The sequence below is a fragment of the Mustela putorius genome, unplaced genomic scaffold (genome assembly GCF_011764305.1).
Source record: "Mustela putorius furo isolate JIRA1106 unplaced genomic scaffold, ASM1176430v1.1 tig00003909_pilon_pilon_pilon, whole genome shotgun sequence".
Lineage (NCBI taxonomy): Eukaryota > Metazoa > Chordata > Mammalia > Carnivora > Mustelidae > Mustela > Mustela putorius.
The window spans coordinates 37,205,980-37,224,347 of record NW_025422057.1 but is presented as its reverse complement, the minus strand read 5'-3'; the positions used below and the strand labels follow the sequence as shown (position 1 = coordinate 37,224,347).

The 18,368-nt window shown below is 38.6% G+C and overlaps 2 protein-coding genes and 1 long non-coding RNA gene across 12 annotated transcripts in view; 1 reads left to right on the top strand and 2 right to left on the bottom strand.

The window, feature by feature from the left end:
* RASGEF1A (RasGEF domain family member 1A) overlaps window positions 1-4,501 on the top strand; it is a 34,738-nt gene extending 30,237 nt beyond the window's left edge. Inside the window, exon 13 of one of the 2 annotated variants that reach the window (XM_004749709.3) lies at window positions 4,347-4,501. In XM_004749709.3, the coding sequence (XP_004749766.1) occupies window positions 4,347-4,353 (7 nt within the window). In that variant the 3' untranslated portion in view covers window positions 4,354-4,501. Of the gene's footprint in view, window positions 1-131; window positions 1,989-4,346 lie in introns of those variants that run through there. The other variant, XM_004749707.3, reaches the window with a different exon arrangement.
* LOC106005531 lies at window positions 345-5,547 on the bottom strand. 4 transcript variants are annotated; one of them, XR_006603129.1, is made up of 5 exons: window positions 5,500-5,547; window positions 4,008-4,101; window positions 3,066-3,285; window positions 1,410-1,586; window positions 345-1,175 (listed from the first exon to the last, which is right to left on the bottom strand). It is a non-coding gene; the product is annotated as an uncharacterized LOC106005531 (long non-coding RNA). The 4 variants fall into 4 exon arrangements; XR_006603130.1 differs by lacking the exon at window positions 5,500-5,547 and adding an exon at window positions 4,416-4,499; XR_006603128.1 differs by lacking the exon at window positions 5,500-5,547 and having other exon boundaries at window positions 345-1,018; window positions 1,112-1,175; window positions 4,008-4,347.
* Window positions 5,548-11,205: 5,658 nt separating this feature from the next.
* Window positions 11,206-18,368, bottom strand: part of CSGALNACT2 (chondroitin sulfate N-acetylgalactosaminyltransferase 2) — a 44,087-nt gene continuing 36,924 nt past the window's right edge. For 3 of the 6 annotated variants that reach the window (XM_004749702.3, XM_045068482.1, XM_004749705.3), the window contains one exon: window positions 11,206-13,265. In XM_004749702.3, coding sequence (XP_004749759.1) covers window positions 12,973-13,265 — 293 coding nt within the window. In that variant the 3' untranslated portion in view covers window positions 11,206-12,972. Of the gene's footprint in view, window positions 13,266-14,364; window positions 14,485-18,368 lie in introns of those variants that run through there. The other 3 variants (XM_004749704.3, XM_045068479.1, XM_045068480.1) reach the window with 3 other exon arrangements.

Genomic DNA, 18,368 nt, shown 5'->3' with positions numbered 1-18,368 from the left:
CCTGACCTTCCCCCTGATGGCTGGTTCTTAGAATCCAGGCCCTCCCCAAGTAGTGTGGCCTGCCCTCTACCTGATCAGGGGAAGGGCCTGCCAACCGCCTCACCATTTCCTTGTGCCCTGCCTACCTCTAGGACCACTCTCCTTAACAGAGCCTGAAGGCACGGATGCAGCCTGCAGACGATGGAGGAAGCACACACGTGCACTGAGTTTGAATCTTGATCGATAAGGGTTGAGATGAGGAGGCCTCACTGGTTGGGGTCCATTTTGTATATAACTTTTATGAAAAAAAAAAAGTAATTATTTCATGCATCAACTTTTGGCACTTACAAGGTTTTCTTTCTTTCTTTTTTTTTTTTTTTTGTCATTTATTTTAAAATAACAGGGCAGGGCCCTGATTTGGGAGGGGTGGGAAAGAGTATCATGGGAGATGGCATCCATGATAACATCTTATTCTAATGAAATGTAGATTTTTATTTTCTACTTTTATTAACATCGTATGAAAAAATATAAAAAAAAAAAAAAACAAAAACAACCCAACCAAAACCAATGTGAGCCCTGCCTGCTTGGACGCCCTTCCAGCCAGTGTCTCTGATGTCGGGGTTAGTGCCTTAGAGAGTACTGGAGGGCCGGTCTCCCACTCCATTCTTTTAGCCCTCAGGCAGCCAGTGCCGGGGAAATGCCAGGAAAGCTCTGCCCTGGGTGACAAGGCACCCGCTCTCAAAGCCTAGGCCAGAGAGAGTCCAGCAGGAAGGGCTTGGCTGGCCAGGGGGCTTCATTTGCATACTTCTAGAAGCAAACCTTGAGCACAGGCTTTCCAAAGTTTACATTTTCATTTTCCTTTATCAGGGATTTAGGGGGTTGGGGAGGGGCAGGGTGATATCGGGCAGCACATTTTCTGTTGGAATATGTCTGGCAAATTGTTCAACTACATTTTAAGGAAAAGAGAAAATCTAAAATAATATCGGGGGGAGGGTGTGATGGAATTGTCTGTTTTCCAGGCTGTGACAGGTACACTGAGCTGTAATGAAGAGAATACAAAGTAGACTTGAAGGATGGGGACATTTAAAGCAGTTCTTCAAACTCCAGTACAAAGTGAAAAGAAACAACTCACAAATTGGTATTCTAGCGGACTGCCCTCTCCGTTCCTCTAGGTCAAGGGCCTCCTTTAAGGAAATCTGAAACAGAAAATTAGACCACACTGCTGGAGCCCACTCACATAAAACTGCCCAGCATTTGGAGGTATTTTTCACACCCAAACTTGAGGAGTACACTCCATTTTCTGTTTTTCTGGCTGTGGGACGGCAAGTCCTGGTCCCTTAAAAGCCAGAGGTGGGCCATCCCCTCTGACTCTCTCTCCCTCCCTCACAGGGGGGCTTTCACTCTGCACAGGCAGATTTGGAGCTACGCACCCTTATTGCTCTCCGCATGCCTGGCTTCCTCCCACAGGAGCCTGAAGCTGAGATGCTTGAGTGAGGATGGGGCAGTTAGCTGCTAATTCCCAAAGCTCCTAGGAAAGCCTGGAGATGTGGTGGTGAGGCCTCAGGAAAGGGTGGCTCCGCAATCCACAGCTGATGGCGCCCTCAGCCCTGGGTGGAGCAAGATTATTCACACTGTATTGTCACAGTGTTTTCGCACTTTTCTGACATTCTAGATAGTACATATTGTATCTTGATAGTACATATTGCTTTATGTATTTGAGACAAAGGCTAAAAACTCGAGAATATATATTTGGAATACAATGTTAGAACACTTTCCATCTTGCGTTAAGGAGCTTTCATGTCAATGTGCGCTCCACTGGGTCATCAGTTCTAGTACCTACCTGATACAGTGTCTATGTTTGCTACTTTATTTTCCCGGTTTGATACACACCCTATGATGTTTTGGTATTATGAGATGAACTCTGAGTACAAAGCTGTACCATAACGCAGGATATCAGTTGTTGGTGTGACTGGACCTACTTGCATCAATAAAAGAATATGTTGCTCCCCTTGCCTGCCTGCTCTCTGCGCGTAGCTGGCGAGGCCTGATGGCTTGGATGCTGGCAGGAGGTGTGGGGATGTCTAGGTCCTCCATGGCCTTTCAAGGAATGAGCAAGGAATTCTCATCTACACAACACATTCTGACAAAGGGCTTTTCAAATAAATAATGCAAAACAAGACAAAGCATACAAGACACATGTTCTAGTCTGCTTTCCTCAAACTAAGATCCAAAAGTGTATCACAAGCTGATTGTATCACATGGCCCTGTAAGTTGGGAAATCTAACCTAAATAAGATTGTAAAGGCTCCTTTACTGCAGGACTGATCAGAACTGTCAGTGCCCATGGGCACTGGGTCTCTCCTGGGGCAAGGGAAGTTGGGGACACCTCTGGACATCTTTCTGCAGAACAGTCTGCAGAATGCAGTTCTAGATGGTGCTTTCTGTTGTGCAGTCACATTCAAGAACACTAAAGAAAGGAATTTTGGAAAGGGACTCAGTCTGTGGAATTGAAGGAAGAGAACGGAGACATTAGACTGGAAGGCAAACCCTTACCTGTTCCTCTCTAGTCTGTCCCACTGCCACCGTGTCAACAATGCTCAGGCTGCATGAGCTCTACTCTACAGCTCATGAACCTCACCCTGCTCCCTTAGCGCTAACTCAGTGCATCTGTAAATGCGTTCAGTGTCTGTTATACCCACTGGACCAGCACTGCCCATCAGAAAACTCTCTGTGCTGGAGTGCTCTGTATCTGCACTGCTACTGGTAACATACAGGTACTGAGCACTAAAGTGTGAAATGTGAAAATGCAACCGAGGAACGGAATTTCTAATTTTATTTCGGTTAAATAGCTAGTGGCCACCTTATTGGACAGAAGACTAGGCTGGTGGAGCTTTGTTACCTGCTGCCCTTCCAGTGGCTTGTGGAGCGGACAGCACACAAAAGGTGCTTAGGTGTTTATGGAGCAAAAGAGACATACATGAAGATGCCTAAATGGGTTTTGGGTAAATGACAACATTTTTTAAGTCTTTATAATTCAATGGAATTCTTAATTTCCTGGTAAAGTTATTTTTCAAAGTTTCTACCTACCTCAGCTGAAGAAGGTGCAGCCCATCATCTGGTGTGTGCCTTTGCCATGGAGCTTGGGCTGGGAGTGGGTGCTGAGCTCACCAGGCTAGCTACAGTGCTGTCCTTCACCTGTGGGCTAGTCCCTCCAAGGCAGTGCTTCTCAAGTCATGGCTATTTGACAGCAGTGTCAGCAGCGCTGGAAACTTGCTCGAACTGTTCTCGGGGCCCCACTGCAGGCTCGCTAAAGGGAAACATGGGGGTGGGAAATTACCACGTTTTCAAAGCTTTCTTTCCTGCTGATTCTCACAGCCCACTTCTCCCAGGTGCAGTCAGCTTCACAGGCACACTGCACCTCTTCTAATACACTGTGGTCCTGCCCACATGCACATTCTTCCAGTCTCCTTACAGCTTCCCTGGTGAACGGTGCTCTGTGCTCTGGGCCCTACCTGTTCTCTCAAGTCATACCACTGGCATCTGTCTTACCCTTACTCTTGGCTTGCTGTGTAGGAGCCACTTGTGTAGCTGTGTGGCCAGCAACTAGCATGGTGTGCAGCTCCTAACACCACCATATGATGACTGAATGCTACCTTTCACTTCACACAGATATTTCAGGAACAAAAATCTATGTTACAGTTTCAGCTGTGACAGGAAATAAGCTAAGGATCTCTCCTAAGGCCAAAGAGACGTCTATGACAAAGCTAGATTATTTGTGAAATATATACCACTATACCTGTACATAAAGTATGCGTCATGTTCTCCAGGGAGGCAAGACAGGATAAGCATAAGAGCAAAGGAATCAGAAGCTGAAGTATTTGGATTTGAGTCCTAGTTTCCTGTTCCAAGCTGGGTATCCAGGGAAATGTTTACCCTTTACAGCTTCCATTTTCTCATAACTAAAAGGAAGTTACAATACTCTCCATTTCATGGGGTTGTTGTAGCGATACATGGCAGAAAGTGTAGTACCTGGTTCATCAGAAGCAGTCAGTGTTAGCAGGGAATTAGCAGTGGCACCCCTGATGAGATTAAACCCCACTTCTCCTGCAGAAAGCAGAATCTCCTGGGAAAAGTGAAACAAAGAATTATAACTGATTTTCTCAAAGGAACAACTGAAGTCCTGGTCAATATATTCTAACATTACCAATGAGCCACTTAAAGTGTTAAATTTAACAGGTATATAAACATATACGGAAAAAATTCCCACAAACTTGGGATTCAAACTACTCTCTAAATAAAAAATCTATTCCCCATATATAGGCTAGTAACCTTATATCATACCAACACAATTTCTCTTTTTATTCCCAGAAAGTAAGTCATGATACTGTGAAGAAGGTGCTGCCATCCCTCCTTGCCCAAATATCTATCATAACATACCTTAAACTTAGGTATGGATCTTCAGCAACAATGTTGAGGAAACAGTGTTGTCAGGAATATAAGAAAATTGGACACCTGGCTGGCTTAGCTGGGGGAGCATGTGACTCTTGGTCTTGGGATTCTGAGTTTGAGCCCCACAGTAGGTGTAGAAATTACTTAAAAATAAAATCTTAAAAAAATGTATGAGAAAGTTAGGCACCTGTATCTGGCAACATTAGATTAAGTGCTTGCCTGTGGAAATCAGCTGCTCAAGTTACGCAAAATGTAAATACCCAAGCAAAACCCCAGAGAGGTTGAAGGAAACTCTGAAGCCAGCTTCTGCCTTGAGGGCAAGGATTATGAGCTTCCATTTTCAAGTCTACATGAGGATAGAGAAGAAAGTTCAGGGCATATCTAAGAAGAGGGGTCAAATAGGAGACCCCAGCCCATAAAGTTGACATCCTGAAGAACGACCCTTCACCATAACAGCGAACTTGCAATAAAATGCTTCTCCCCCAAACTCATTAAAGGGATTAAAGAAAACTGCCTGTTTTGAACCTTGGCACTGAATGGAGGTTGGGAAAATTTACCACTGATAATTTGTAGCCGCAAGTCAGTGAATTTCATTAAGTTTTGCAGCAAACATCACATTGATCAAAAAAACGTTAAGCTGAAAATCTAGTTTAATGTGGCTCTGAACTACGGGTACTATCTCTAAGTTAGCCAGCAAAAGCAAACATTCTGAGATTCTAGTTTTAAAAGTCTCTCCTTATTAGATGTGTCTGTTTAATCTACCTGTTGGATTTTTAAAAATTCATTTTCATTTCTTGAAGAACCAAATAAAGGTTCTTCCCCAAATTCGTTTGGTTATAATTCTGAAGAAATTACCAGAATGCAACACAGAGGGAAAAGACTGGAAAATATGAAATGGGTTAAGAAACAAAGGGCACTAATCTTCGACAAAGCAGGAAAGAATGTCCAATGGAAAAAAGACAGCCTTTTCAATAAATGGTGCTGGGAAAATTGGACAGCCACATGCAGAAAAATGAAATTGGATCATTTCCTTACACCACACACAAAAATAGACTCAAAATGGATGAAGGACCTCAATGTACGAAAGGAATCCATCAAAATCCTTGAGGAGAACACGGGCAGCAACCTCTTCGACCTCTGCCGCAGCAACATCTTCCTAGGAACAACGCAAAAGGCAAGGGAAGCAAGGGAAAAAATGAACTACTGGGATTTCATCAAGATCAAAAGCTTTTGCACAGCAAAGGAAACAGTTAACAAAATCAAAAGACAACTGACAGAATGGGAGAAGATATTTGCAAACGACATATCAGATAAAGGACTAGTGTCCAGAATCTATAAAGAACTTAGCAAACTCAACACCCAAAGAACAAATAATCCAATCAAGAAATGGGCAGAAGACATGAACAGACATTTCTGCAAAGAAGACATCCAGATGGCCAACAGACACATGAAAAAGTGCTCCATATCACTCGGCATCAGGGAAATACAAATCAAAACCACAATGAGATATCACCTCACACCAGTCAGAATGGCTAAAATCAACAAGTCAGGAAATGACAGATGCTGGCGAGGATGCGGAGAAAGGGGAACCCTCCTACACTGTTGGTGGGAATGCAAGCTGGTGCAGCCACTCTGGAAAACAGCATGGAGGTTCCTCAAAATGTTGAAAATAGAACTGCCCTATGACCCAGCAATTGCACTACTGGGTATTTACCCTAAAGATACAAATGTAGTGATCCAAAGGGACACATGCACCCGAATGTTTATAGCAGCAATGTCCACAATAGCCAAACTATGGAAAGAACCTAGATGTCCATCAACAGATGAATGGATCAAGAAGATGTGGTATATATACACAATGGAATACTATGCAGCCATCAAAAGAAATGAAATCTTGCCATTTGCAACAACATGGATGGAACTAGAGCGTATCATGCTTAGCGAAATAAGTCAAGCAGAGAAAGACAACTATCATATGATCTCCCTGATATGAGGAAGTGGTGATGCAACATGGAGGCTTAAGTGGGTAGAAGAATAAATGAAACAAGATGGGATTGGGAGGGAGACAAACCATAAGTGACTCTTAATCTCACAAAACAAACTGAGGGTTGCCGGGGGGAGGGGGTTTGGGAGAAGGGGGTGGGATTATGGACATTGGGGAGGGTATGTGATTTGGTGAGTGCTGTGAAGTGTGTAAACCTGGTGATTCACAGACCTGTACCCCTGGGGATAAAAATATATGTTTATAAAAATAAAAAATTATAAAAAAAAAAAAAAAAAAAAAAAAAAAAAAAAAAAAAAAAAAAGAAACAAAGGGCATGGTGGACACAACAACAGATCTAACATGTTCTCAGAGCTTTTGAAAGAAAGAATGATAGAGATAATAAAAATATAATAGCTGAAAATATTTCAAAATTGATAAAAGAATATTCCAAGGAACCCAAAGAATCTCAGGCAGGATTAGAAAAAAAGAAAACAAAAACAAAAACAAAAACCCCAGCACACAGACATATCATAGCGACACAGAAGAGAAATAAAGAGATCCTGAAGGCAACCATGGGAACAAGGGTGATTACTTTTAAAGGAGTATCAACTGTTAAGCTGACAGTTTACTTCACAAGGGAAATAGCTGAAGCCAAAAAAAAACCCAGTAGAATAACCTCAAAGTGCTAAATAAAATTCCCAACCCAGAATTCTATACCCTTCAAAAAATATTTTTTAAATGAGATAAAGATACTTACAAACCAAATGGAGTTTTCTGTCAGCAGACCTTCACTGAAAGAGATTCTAAAGATTGAATCATACACTATATACAAAAATTATTTCCAGATGCATCATAGATCTAAGTATGAAAGGCTCAACAAAGACGAGAAAGGGAGGTTATAGGCAATCTTATGCAATAAAGCATCTAAAAGAAAATATGAAAATTTCTTCTTTACTTTGGACAAAGTTTGCTTTGTCAAAGTTACTTTAGACAAAGGTTTCTTAAATTGGGATGCCAAATCATTAGCCATAAAAGAAAGAAAATAATAAAATGGACATTATTAAAATTAAGAGTTTTTGTTTACTAACTGATACCATTAAGAGAATGAATAGTCCCCTGCCTAGGGGAAAATATTTGCAATACATAAATCTGATAGAAGACTCATATCCAGAATACTGAAGTAAATCCTATCAATTTAAAAAAAGGCAATGAAGGAACGCCTGGGTGGCTCAGGTTGGTTAAGCGTCTGCCTTCAGCTCAGGTCATGATCCCAGGGTTCTGGGACTGAACACCACATTTGGCTCTTTGCTCAGCAGGAAGCCTGCTTCTCCCCCTGCTTGTACTTTCTCTGTCAAATAAATAAAATCTTTAAATAAAGGGCAATTAAAAAAGCAAAAAAAAAATTTACTAGGCATTTCATAAAAGAAGATACTCAAATGGCCAATAAGCATATGAAAAGATAATTAATATCATTTCCCTAGTGATAAACTAAACTAATAAAACCAAAATGAAGTAACGGTGCATACTCAACAGAGATTAAAGAGTCTAATTTGAAAACACTGAAAATACTGGGCTGGGACAATGTGACACAACTGGAACCCTCAAATGTGGCTGGTAGGAATCAGTTATTTACAAGGACTGAAAAAACTGGCCAGCTTCTGACAAGGTTAATGCAGGAAAAGCAAAAGGCATAAATAAACAATACCAGGAATGAAAGAAAAGGCTATTCACTATAGATCCTGTACATAGTAGAGATAACTAGAGGATATTATAAACAACTTTGTATATTTCATCTAAATTTTCAAACTAATCACCATAAATTCCTAGATCACATCTTACATAACTCAATCAAAACTGACTTTTTTCTAAAAAAAGGTTTATTTCTTTTGGAAAGAGAGAGTGAGAGAGAGTGAGTGAGCAAGAGTAGGAGGGGCAGAAGGAGAGGGAGAATCTCAAGCAGATTCCATGCTGAGCACAGAGCCCGAATCTGGGCTCAATCTCATGACTCTGAGATCATGACCTGAGCTGAAACCAAGAGTCAGATGCTTACCAATGTGCTATCCAGGTGCCCCAAAACTGACTTTAAAGAAGTACAAAATCTTTTTTTTTTTTTTTAAAGATTTTATTTATTTATTTGACAGAGAGAGATCACAAGTAGGCAGAGAGGCAGGCAGAGAGAGAGAGAGGAGGAAGCAGACTCCCTGCTGAGCAGAGAGCCCGATGCGGCACTCGATCCCAGGACCCTGAGATCATGACCTGAGCCGAAGGCAGCGGCTTAACCCACTGAACCACCCAGGCGCCCAAGAAGTACAAAATCTTAATAGTTCTACAATCATTAAATAAATTGAACTGGTGATCAGAAATCTTCCCATTTAGAAAACATCACAAAACAAAGTCAGGTGGCTTTCAGGTAATTCTGCCAAATATTCAAGGAAGAAGTAATTCCAGTCTTACAAAACTTCCTTAGAAACAGTAAGAAAGAACACCTGTAATGTACTTTACAGGCAAGCGTAACCTTAATAAAAAAAAAAAAAAAAGCCCAATAAACATAAGAAGGGGGCATTCTTACTCATGAACACAGATGAAAAACACCTGAAACATATATACATACACACACACCCCCACATGAGTATATACAGATATGCAAATGAAGTGTGTGCACACACACCCCCCAAATCCTGCAATGTATAATAAGAATAATACATCATGAAAGACGAGTTTACCCTACGAATGCAAGAAACTTCAGAAAACTGATGAACTCAATTTAATATATCAAAGATGGAAAAAAAATCACATGATCATCTCAACAGATACAGTAAAAGTATTGATAAATGCTCTCAAGCATGATAAAAACTCACCAAGTAGTCTCCTTTAACTTGATAAAAGGTATTTATAAAAACACTTCCAGCAAATACCATACTTACTGATGAAACACTGAGAGTGTTCCCCTTGAAATCAGAAACAGGGGCAGGAACTCCACTATTATCACTTCTAGTCAACACTGCATAATAAAATACCAATCAATAAACACAGTAAGACAAGAAAAATAAAGATATAAAAACTGGAAACAAAATTTTCACTACTCATAGATATATGACTGCATAACAGAAAACACACAACAGAAACTAGAAATACATTACCAGAATTAAGCATTTTGGCAAGGCTGCTGAACCCAAAAGCAATTGGACTTCTAAATACCAGTAAAATATTAAAAAAAAGACAGTTATAATGGCATATAAAATGCAAAGTATCTAGGGAAAAATCTATAAAGTAATACATGTAAAACCACTGTGTGAAAAAGTATAAAATTTAAAGACAATAAAGACCTAAACAGACATGTCATGTTCAAGGATTGGGAGACTCTGTATCATAAAGATGTAAATTTCCCCCAAAGTGATCTTACAGATTCAATGAGATTCCAATCAAATTCATGAAAGTTTTGTGAAATTTAGCTTATTCAAAAATTTATGTCAAAGTGCCAGGGCTACAAAGAACCATGGCAATCTTTTTAAGAGTAAGGCAAGTGGATTAGCTCTCAGAGATAATGACTTGTATTAAGTTAAAGTAATTTAGACCATGATGTAATAGTATGGTGATGGACAAAAAGCCTAACTGAACAGATGAGAGCCAGAATCAGACCTGTGCATTTGGACATCTGATGGATGAGAGTGGTTCTGCAGGTAAAATATGGACTATATTGTAAGATGATGGTGGAAAAAAGTGTAATGCAATCCTTGGCTTGTGTCATACACAAAAAGCTCCTCCAGTTAGGTTAAAGACCTAACTAGGAAAAGCAAAGCTATATATGAGGTATTCAGAAGACAATATAGAATAACAGCTTTAAGTTATCTTTCCTTAATATGAGGTCATAAGCCAGTAATTAAAAAGTAGAATACATAAAGGAAAAAAAATAGTCCCATTAGAGTCAATTTTTATTAATGAAAAAGTACCACCAAGAATCGGAAAAGATAAGCCACATTCTGGGAAAAGATACTTAACCAACAAGAATTGGTATCCAGAATATGTGAAAAATTCCTAAGAACTGATAATAATGGGCAAGAGGACCGAAATGCAAACTATAACTACAATTCATGCCTAAGGTCTATTAGATTAGCAAGAATTAATAAACCTGACAAAATTAAGTGTTGCCAAGGATGCAAAATGAACTCTCTCACAGTGCTGGAGATGGTCCATTTTGGAAAGGAAACTGAATGTACACACAAACGGTGACCCAGCATCATTATTCCTAGAGAAACTCTTGTACACTTATAAGAGACACGTAAAGCAGTATTCATGACAATAGTGCTTCTGATAGCAAAAAGCAAAGAACAAACTATGAACGGCCCAAATATCTATAAAAAAATAAAGTTACTGAATATTTAGTATATTCATACAGTGGAATACTAGTCAGTAATAAAAATGAATTTTGAGACTAATATGAATGAACCTCAAAAATATAATACTGAATGAAAGTTAGAGAATAGATAATGAAATAATATGCAAATAAATTCAGAAACAGGCAAAACTACATAGTCTTTTGGGTAGAGGTATATAACAGTTGGGAAAACTAAGAAAAACAAATGAAAAATTATCACAGAAATCAGAATGGTTACAATTACAGAGAGTAAGGGTGTGTGATCAAGAAGAGGCCCATAAAGGCCTTTCACTGAATATGTTATCTTAATCTGGGTAGCTGTTTGCTTTATTATTCTTTAAAGTACACAATTACATCTTTTATACTTTTTCATATTTATGGTATTTTGTAATGGAGAGAAATTAGTTATCACATTTTCATTTAGCTTTTGGTAATAAAATACTTTATTGGTACCGTTTAATGTCAAAAACATAGCATATACTGTTTCCATCACTTAGTTTCTATCTTTAAATTGAAAGCTCACTAAGGTAAAGTCATTTGATTCTGTCAAAAAAACAAGCTGCAACTTACCTTTGCAAATAATTAGGTTCTCTCACTTTAAATACCTACACTCACTGGTCTTCATAATAAATAATTGTATGTAAAAAGAGATATTGGCCTTAATAATTCTGCACATTTTACACATCTTAAAAAAGCCTAAATGCTACCCAACTTAAAACTTGTACAAATAATTTATTAAGAATTACTGTAAAGTGAATTCATGTAGCACCAAGAAATTTGGGATTTATACTTTAGGTGATATGATTCACTGAGTAAAAAGAGTAGATTTTCTTCTGTGAATTCTCAGGGGTTTATATACAAATAGAAAGAATACAATATAGGTCCCTTTTGAAAGCCAAAGGTTCAAAATCTGTGCATGCCTTTCACCATATCTCCAATTTCTGAATCTAGCAATGGAGCGTATGGTAAAAGATCCATGTGTGATAAATAACATAGTACAGTTCTATCTGAATATAACTTCTTATTCATCTTGTCTCATTAACATAATTTATACCTCAGTTAAAATATTATTCTATCTGCAGACAATAGATTTTTCTAAAATATTCTGTAATTCAGATTTCTATTCATACTTTCTCCTTCACCTCTTTTCTCAAGTCAGTATAATTTTATGGTATACCTCATTAAATTTTTTTTTTCTCCCTTCAGTGAAACTGAACTCAAAGTATCATAATATAAACAGAGATGTAGCTTTTGTTAACATATTGTAAAAAGAAGGATAATAAATACATATGGATTCATGCTACATAAGACAATGCAAAGCAAAAAACACGCAACACCATGCTATGCTCATCTATTCTGAATCACTATAAGAAGGCCCCGATAGCACCCTGGCTCATGTAAACTGATGTTCCCAGATATCATTAGTGCCCTATGCTCCAACACAATTAAATGTTCTATTAAAGACATTTCCATTTTATTTGTTTGTTTAAAATAATTTATAACAATGTTGACTACTAATCCTGATAACAACACATTACAGTTTTAATCAAGTCATAGATTCTAAGCTAAGTATTTTCTACTATCATCCATTTATTTAAAAACACATTAAGGGAGATAAGCAACATTCAGTTTAAGGGGTTTTTATTTCTTTTGATTGACTGTGAATTTCAGATGTGTCATTTAGTCATCCTCTGCTTCAATGAAAAAGAATTCTTCAGGCAACTGACTAAAGATCTTAATTTAAAAGCAAGTTGCCTTGGTGGTCAGCAGGGGAAGAACCCTTGTCTACACACTGCATCAAATTTGACTCTTTCCTCTCTGCAGGAGCTGGATGCTCCTGACCTATCATGAGCACAACACCATTCCAACCCTCAACCCATATGCAATCAGGGCACATTAGAACATGGGTACAGGGTAGAAACGAACTCAAAACTACTTTTGGGGCAAACACCAGATTTTGATTTGTCAGCGATTCCATAGTATGGTATGCCCACAAAACAGGCTTTGCACTGAAATACTTGATTTTTTCTTCTCATAACAAGTTAAACTGCTTAAGTAAAGTAATATCAGAAAGAACACAAAAGATAAGCATGTCTTCTCTGAAAGAGGCACTGCATCTGGAATTGGAATTAAGGCTAAATAAATAGTGCTGGTTTCTGGTTCAGACTAATGTGCCAGTGATTATGTTAACCGACAGCTTCGCTATTTGTCCTGTATGCCTGTTTGTGAAGATGCGTCTCTATCTCCTCCCTGAAGACCAGCATTCCCAGGTGCGAGTGAGAGGCCTCGTTCATGGCTTTGGACTGGATGCACATACGGTACTGCTCAGGAGTCAACTCATCAGCACAGCGTTTCTCATGCCAGAGGTGGAAAAGGCCAGGAACTGGAGTCCGAATCACAATCAGGTCACCATGTAAGTATTTTCGATAAAGATGAACATCTTCTCCACCCCAACCTTTTACTTCCATGTCAAATCCACCTGCAGGATGAAAACTGACACTATAGGTATATATCTGATAGCCAGATCACAGTCAACCCTGATAAGAATTAAGATGTTCTGCTTCAAATGAGATGGCACACTACAGCCCAAAGATATCTGATATAGAGGACTGACATTCTGGTTTGGAAGTCCAGCTAGAAGCTGAGATCTAGGAGCTCAAGCCTGTTGTTCAGAGTATCAAAATGAAGTTAAATATTTAAGAATGCTTTGTAAATGTCTAAGTTATATAGAAAATCTAGAGAAAGTCAAAGTAGAAGGAAATAGAAATTATCCATAATTTCAGCACTATCAATATTGTAATTAATACAGTTATCCTTTGAGATAACAAGTTTTTCTGGGTCACAGACAACTTTCCAGAGTGGAAAACAGAAGAAATGGCTAGTTTGAACATCCACATTTGAGAATGGACACACAGGTGATTCAAAGTCACAGGAATGGATGAAATTACTGAAGGAGTTTAGAAAGAAAATAGGGCCCAGATCTAAATGTTAAGCAATACCAATATGTACAGGTTAAACATGCAGAGAAAGATAAATCAGAAAGAGACTGAAAAATGATCCCAGAGGATGGAGAAAATTCTGAAGAATGAGCTATCAGAGAAGTCAAGTGAAAAAAAGTGTCTTCAGGAAGAAACGGTCAAGCATGTGCTGCTCAATAAATTAACTACCCCCCCCCCCAAAACAACTAATAGACCTAGCAACATAAATATCACTTATAACCTTACCTACCAGAACAATTCTGATGGAGTGATGTGGCAAATGGCTTACTGGACTGGGTGAACACATGAAATGGGAGATAAAATTGAGACTATTTTCAAACTGACTTAAGATGAACACCAAACTTTCTAAAGCATGGAGAACACAAATCATTTGGAATTTTTTGAGAATTAGCAAAGGTTCTTAAAAACCAAGAAAAAATCAATTCTTCAATTAAGAGCTAGGTTTCCAAATTATCTCTTCTATCAAATAATTATATGCTACTTAGATTCATACTCACAGGATGACAATAATCCTGAGATCTCTGAAAAGTATTACCTTAAATAGTCACAGCTTTACTAAAAGCTATGTCTAATACATACTGGTTTTTCTTCTTTGTAGATAAAAGGTCTTCAAATATTAGAAATGGTGTAGATACTTAAAATAAATGGGAGACTTCCAGTTTCTGGTCCAGCATAATAGGGCTTCAAAGTCATATTGTCCTAACAAGAAGTAAAAAACCAAACTGAAAAATAAACAAATTTTCTCAGATCCCTCAAAGAAATAAGGTCACAGAGCAAATTGGAGAGACAGGCAGGTAAAACAGAACCATAACTATGTGAGCAGAAACCCACCACTAGAAATCTCTAGGGGAACCAGTACTAGGGTAGGAAAAAAAAAGTCTGAACTATAGATGATGAATCGCTAGAGGCTCAGAGGACCAAGCCTGAGAGTTGAAAATTCTGGGTCGTGGGAGGGTCCCTATGCATGTGTGAGTTTTACCTTCTGGAGCTCTAGCAGGTTCTCACTGTGAAGACTGGAACAAAATCCCCTAGTGTTTTCAGCAAGGGCAGTGGGAACATAATCATTCTGAAACATGCCAGAGCACTTTATTCTTCTTAACAAGGCCTGCCTTCAGGAGAAACTATTTTACTACAGTCAAACCTACCTGGAGGAAGGACATACTCAACTTCAGCCCACACTAGTCATCCTGTCTCACTTAAGGTTGGGGGCAGTGTCTGAGAAATACTTGTGAAGTTAATGGTCCAGATACATAATCTCACTAAAGGACTGAGACCTAATCACAGGACTACGGAATGTTTCCTCTTTCTGCACACCTCACCACCTATTATTAAAGGCCTATTTACTGCAGTTTCCTTTACCCAATATATCATAATCAGCTATGAAGGAAACAATGACGCATACCAAAAGACAAAAAACAGATTGAAGACACAGAGCAAGCATCAGGACCAGACTCAGATATGGCAGGGGTATTGAAATTATCAGCCTGGGAATTTAAAACAAGTATAATTGATATGCTAAGGGCTCTAACAGAAAAAGTAGACAACAAGCAAGAACAGATGGGTAATGTAAGCAGAGAGTGACAGATTCTAAGAAAGAATAAAAAAGAAATGCTAAAGATAAATAGTGTAACAGAGGAAGAATGCCTTTGTATTGGCTGAGGAAAGAATCTCTGAGGTTGAAGACATGTCAAGAGAAACTTCCAAAACTGAAAAGGCAAAAGAAAAGCAAAGAGGATGGCGGTGGGGAAGCCAGATCAGAACAGAATTTCTAAGAACTGTATACAAAAGGTATAACATATGTATAATGGGAATATCAGAAGGAGAGGAAAGAGAGAAAGGAACAGAAGCTCCAAAATGAAAGAGGCCAAATTCCAAACAAGTGCTGCTGGGAAGACAGGGGCTCCCTTTCTCCTCCAGCCCATAGTCATAAGGTAGAGGATATACCCCAGGAAGTAGTGGGACCCCTGATCCTCCACCCCATGTCCTACTCTTAATGCAGGGGAGAGAGAAGTTTGTCAGTGTCTCCATCCCCAGCTCCAGAGGAGGCTTGGAGACTTTTCCCTGGGGAGGAGCCAGTGCATAAGAACAGACTGCTCCAAAGCTCTTCTCGAAGGAACTGACTTTATTTGAAACTGTGCAGAAGTTCAAGCCTAAGGGGGCTCTTGAACATAATGGAGATTTCGGTGGTAAGCAATTAAGAGAAGGCTGACAGCTCCATTAGAGCAATAAGCTAAAATGCAGGCCAGCTAGTTTACTGGAGAGAACAGGGAAAGAGAGAGATAAGAAGAACCCTCCTGAGGTCTGAACAAAACTCAAAGATGTGCCTCAAAAACTACCTTGCAAAAGGGTTCAATTTAATGGGGTCAGACTGCACAGTGATTTTTATGCCCCAGAGCACTGTCAAAAACAAGAGAGCAATGAGTGGAGCCTAACAAGTGGGGGTGTTATCAACAAAGGCACAGAGACCATAAAAGACAGCCCTACTAGGGGCACCTGGGTGGCTGTCGATTGAGCACCTGACTTCAGCTCAGGTCATGACCTCGGGGTCCTGGACTGATCCCTGTGTTGGGCTTCACGCTCAGTATGGAGTCTGCTTCTCCCTCTCCCTCTGCCCCTCCCCCTGGTCCTCCTATCTCTCAAATAAATAGTCTTTCTATTTTATTTATTTATTTATCTTAAAAAAGAGAGCCCTACTAAATCCATGTCATCTCAGAGTTGACTGTGCCCATGCCCCAAGGAGTGACATGAGAGGCTTCATATTGCTGGGGAAGGGGGAGATAAAATTCATTAAAATAGTAAAGTCAAGTCAATAAACAAGCAAAAAAAAAGAACAAAAAACAAACCCTGGAGTCAGGTGGGAATCAATATCCAGACTTACCATGATATATTACCTAAAATGCCCTGTTTTCAAGAAAAAAATTATGAGGCATGTAAAGAATTAGAAAAGTGTGATCCATATACCAGAAAAAGCAGGCAAGAGAAACTGAGGGCCCAGATGTCAATTTCAAAACTATTATAAATATGTTCAAAGAATTAAAAGAAACCATGCTTAAAGAAGTAACAGAAGGCAAGATGACAATGTCTCATCAAATAGAAAATATTAATTAAGAGAGAGAAATTACATATATAAAAAGAGCCAAGTGGAAATTCTGGAGTTATGGGGCATCTGGGTGGCTCAGCGGGTTAAAACCTCTGCCTTTGGCTCAGGTCATGATCCCGGGGTTCTGGCATCAAGCCCCGCATCGGGCTTTCTGCTCAGCGGGGAGCCTGCTTCCTCCTCTCTTTCTGCTTGCTTCTCTGCCTACCTGTGATCTTTGTCAAATAAATAAATAAAATCTTTAAAAGAAAAATCTTAAAAAAAAAAATTCTGGAGTTAAAAAGGACAATGTAAATGAAAAATTCATGAGAGTAGCTCATTAGATCTTAACAAAGAATCAGTGAACTTGAAGACAGACCAATTGAGATTATGCAATCCAAAGAACAGAGACAAAAAAATAATGAAAATTAAAAAAAAAGAAAATAATAATAATAAAAAATAATGAAAAAAGAACAGAGTCTCAGAGAAATGTGGAACACTATTAGCTATACCAACACATACCAAATAGGAATATGAGGAAAAAGATAATGAGAAAGGAGCAGTGAGAAATAACACAGGTTAGAAAGCAGTGATGTATCCTTCCGGTTTTATTAATCCAGAAATCAGGGAAAAGGGCATTAGTTTAACTTAATAGTCCTTTTGTTACTATTTGCTGTTTGCATGATTCAGATGTTACAATGATAAAGAGACAAGGTGAAGGAACTTCCACAATAAATGGCTGATTATAAAAAATAAATGTAAGATGGACTTAAAAAGTACACAAAATATATTCTATTACAAAATATAAAAAAACCCAGTATATGCATGTGTATATATAGATAAGTATGTGTATATATATGTAAATATGTATATCTATGTATAGATGTATATACATATCTAGATATATATACACATCTATGTATATATACATATCTAGATATATATACACACACACGCATAAATATATAAAATACATTCTTATATGCTATGGAAGTGTAGCCACCAACTGATTAGGAGACATGGAATCAGGTTTCAGCCTGCTTTCTTAAACCATACTCTGATGCATTTTTTGCTGGGTAAGACTGAAGCTAGAGTGGGGCAGGAGGCTTAGACCAGATTCTTCAGGGTTATTTTGGCTTCAAGGAGTGGATGACTAAGCCAGTGACTCCAAGTGCCCCATTCCAACTTCAACCAGAGCTAGAAAGATAAGCTATCTTTTCATTTGTTTTAAATACTAGGATTTCATTAATAGTTCAATAGACAGTTAAAGAGGGTTTCATCTCTAAATTAAAAAAATGCAAAAGCCCTTGGATTAGATAATCTAACATTACTTCCAGATGTAACAATCTGTGAGCACAACACCAAAGTTATGTAGAGATCTTTTGTAAGAGTATTTGTAACAACTGTAAATATTGGTAACAAGCCAAACAGATGATTTTAAAAAACTAGTGTTTTGATTTTAAAGAAACAAGTAAATATTCTATTTTACTTTTTAAAAATGATCTCA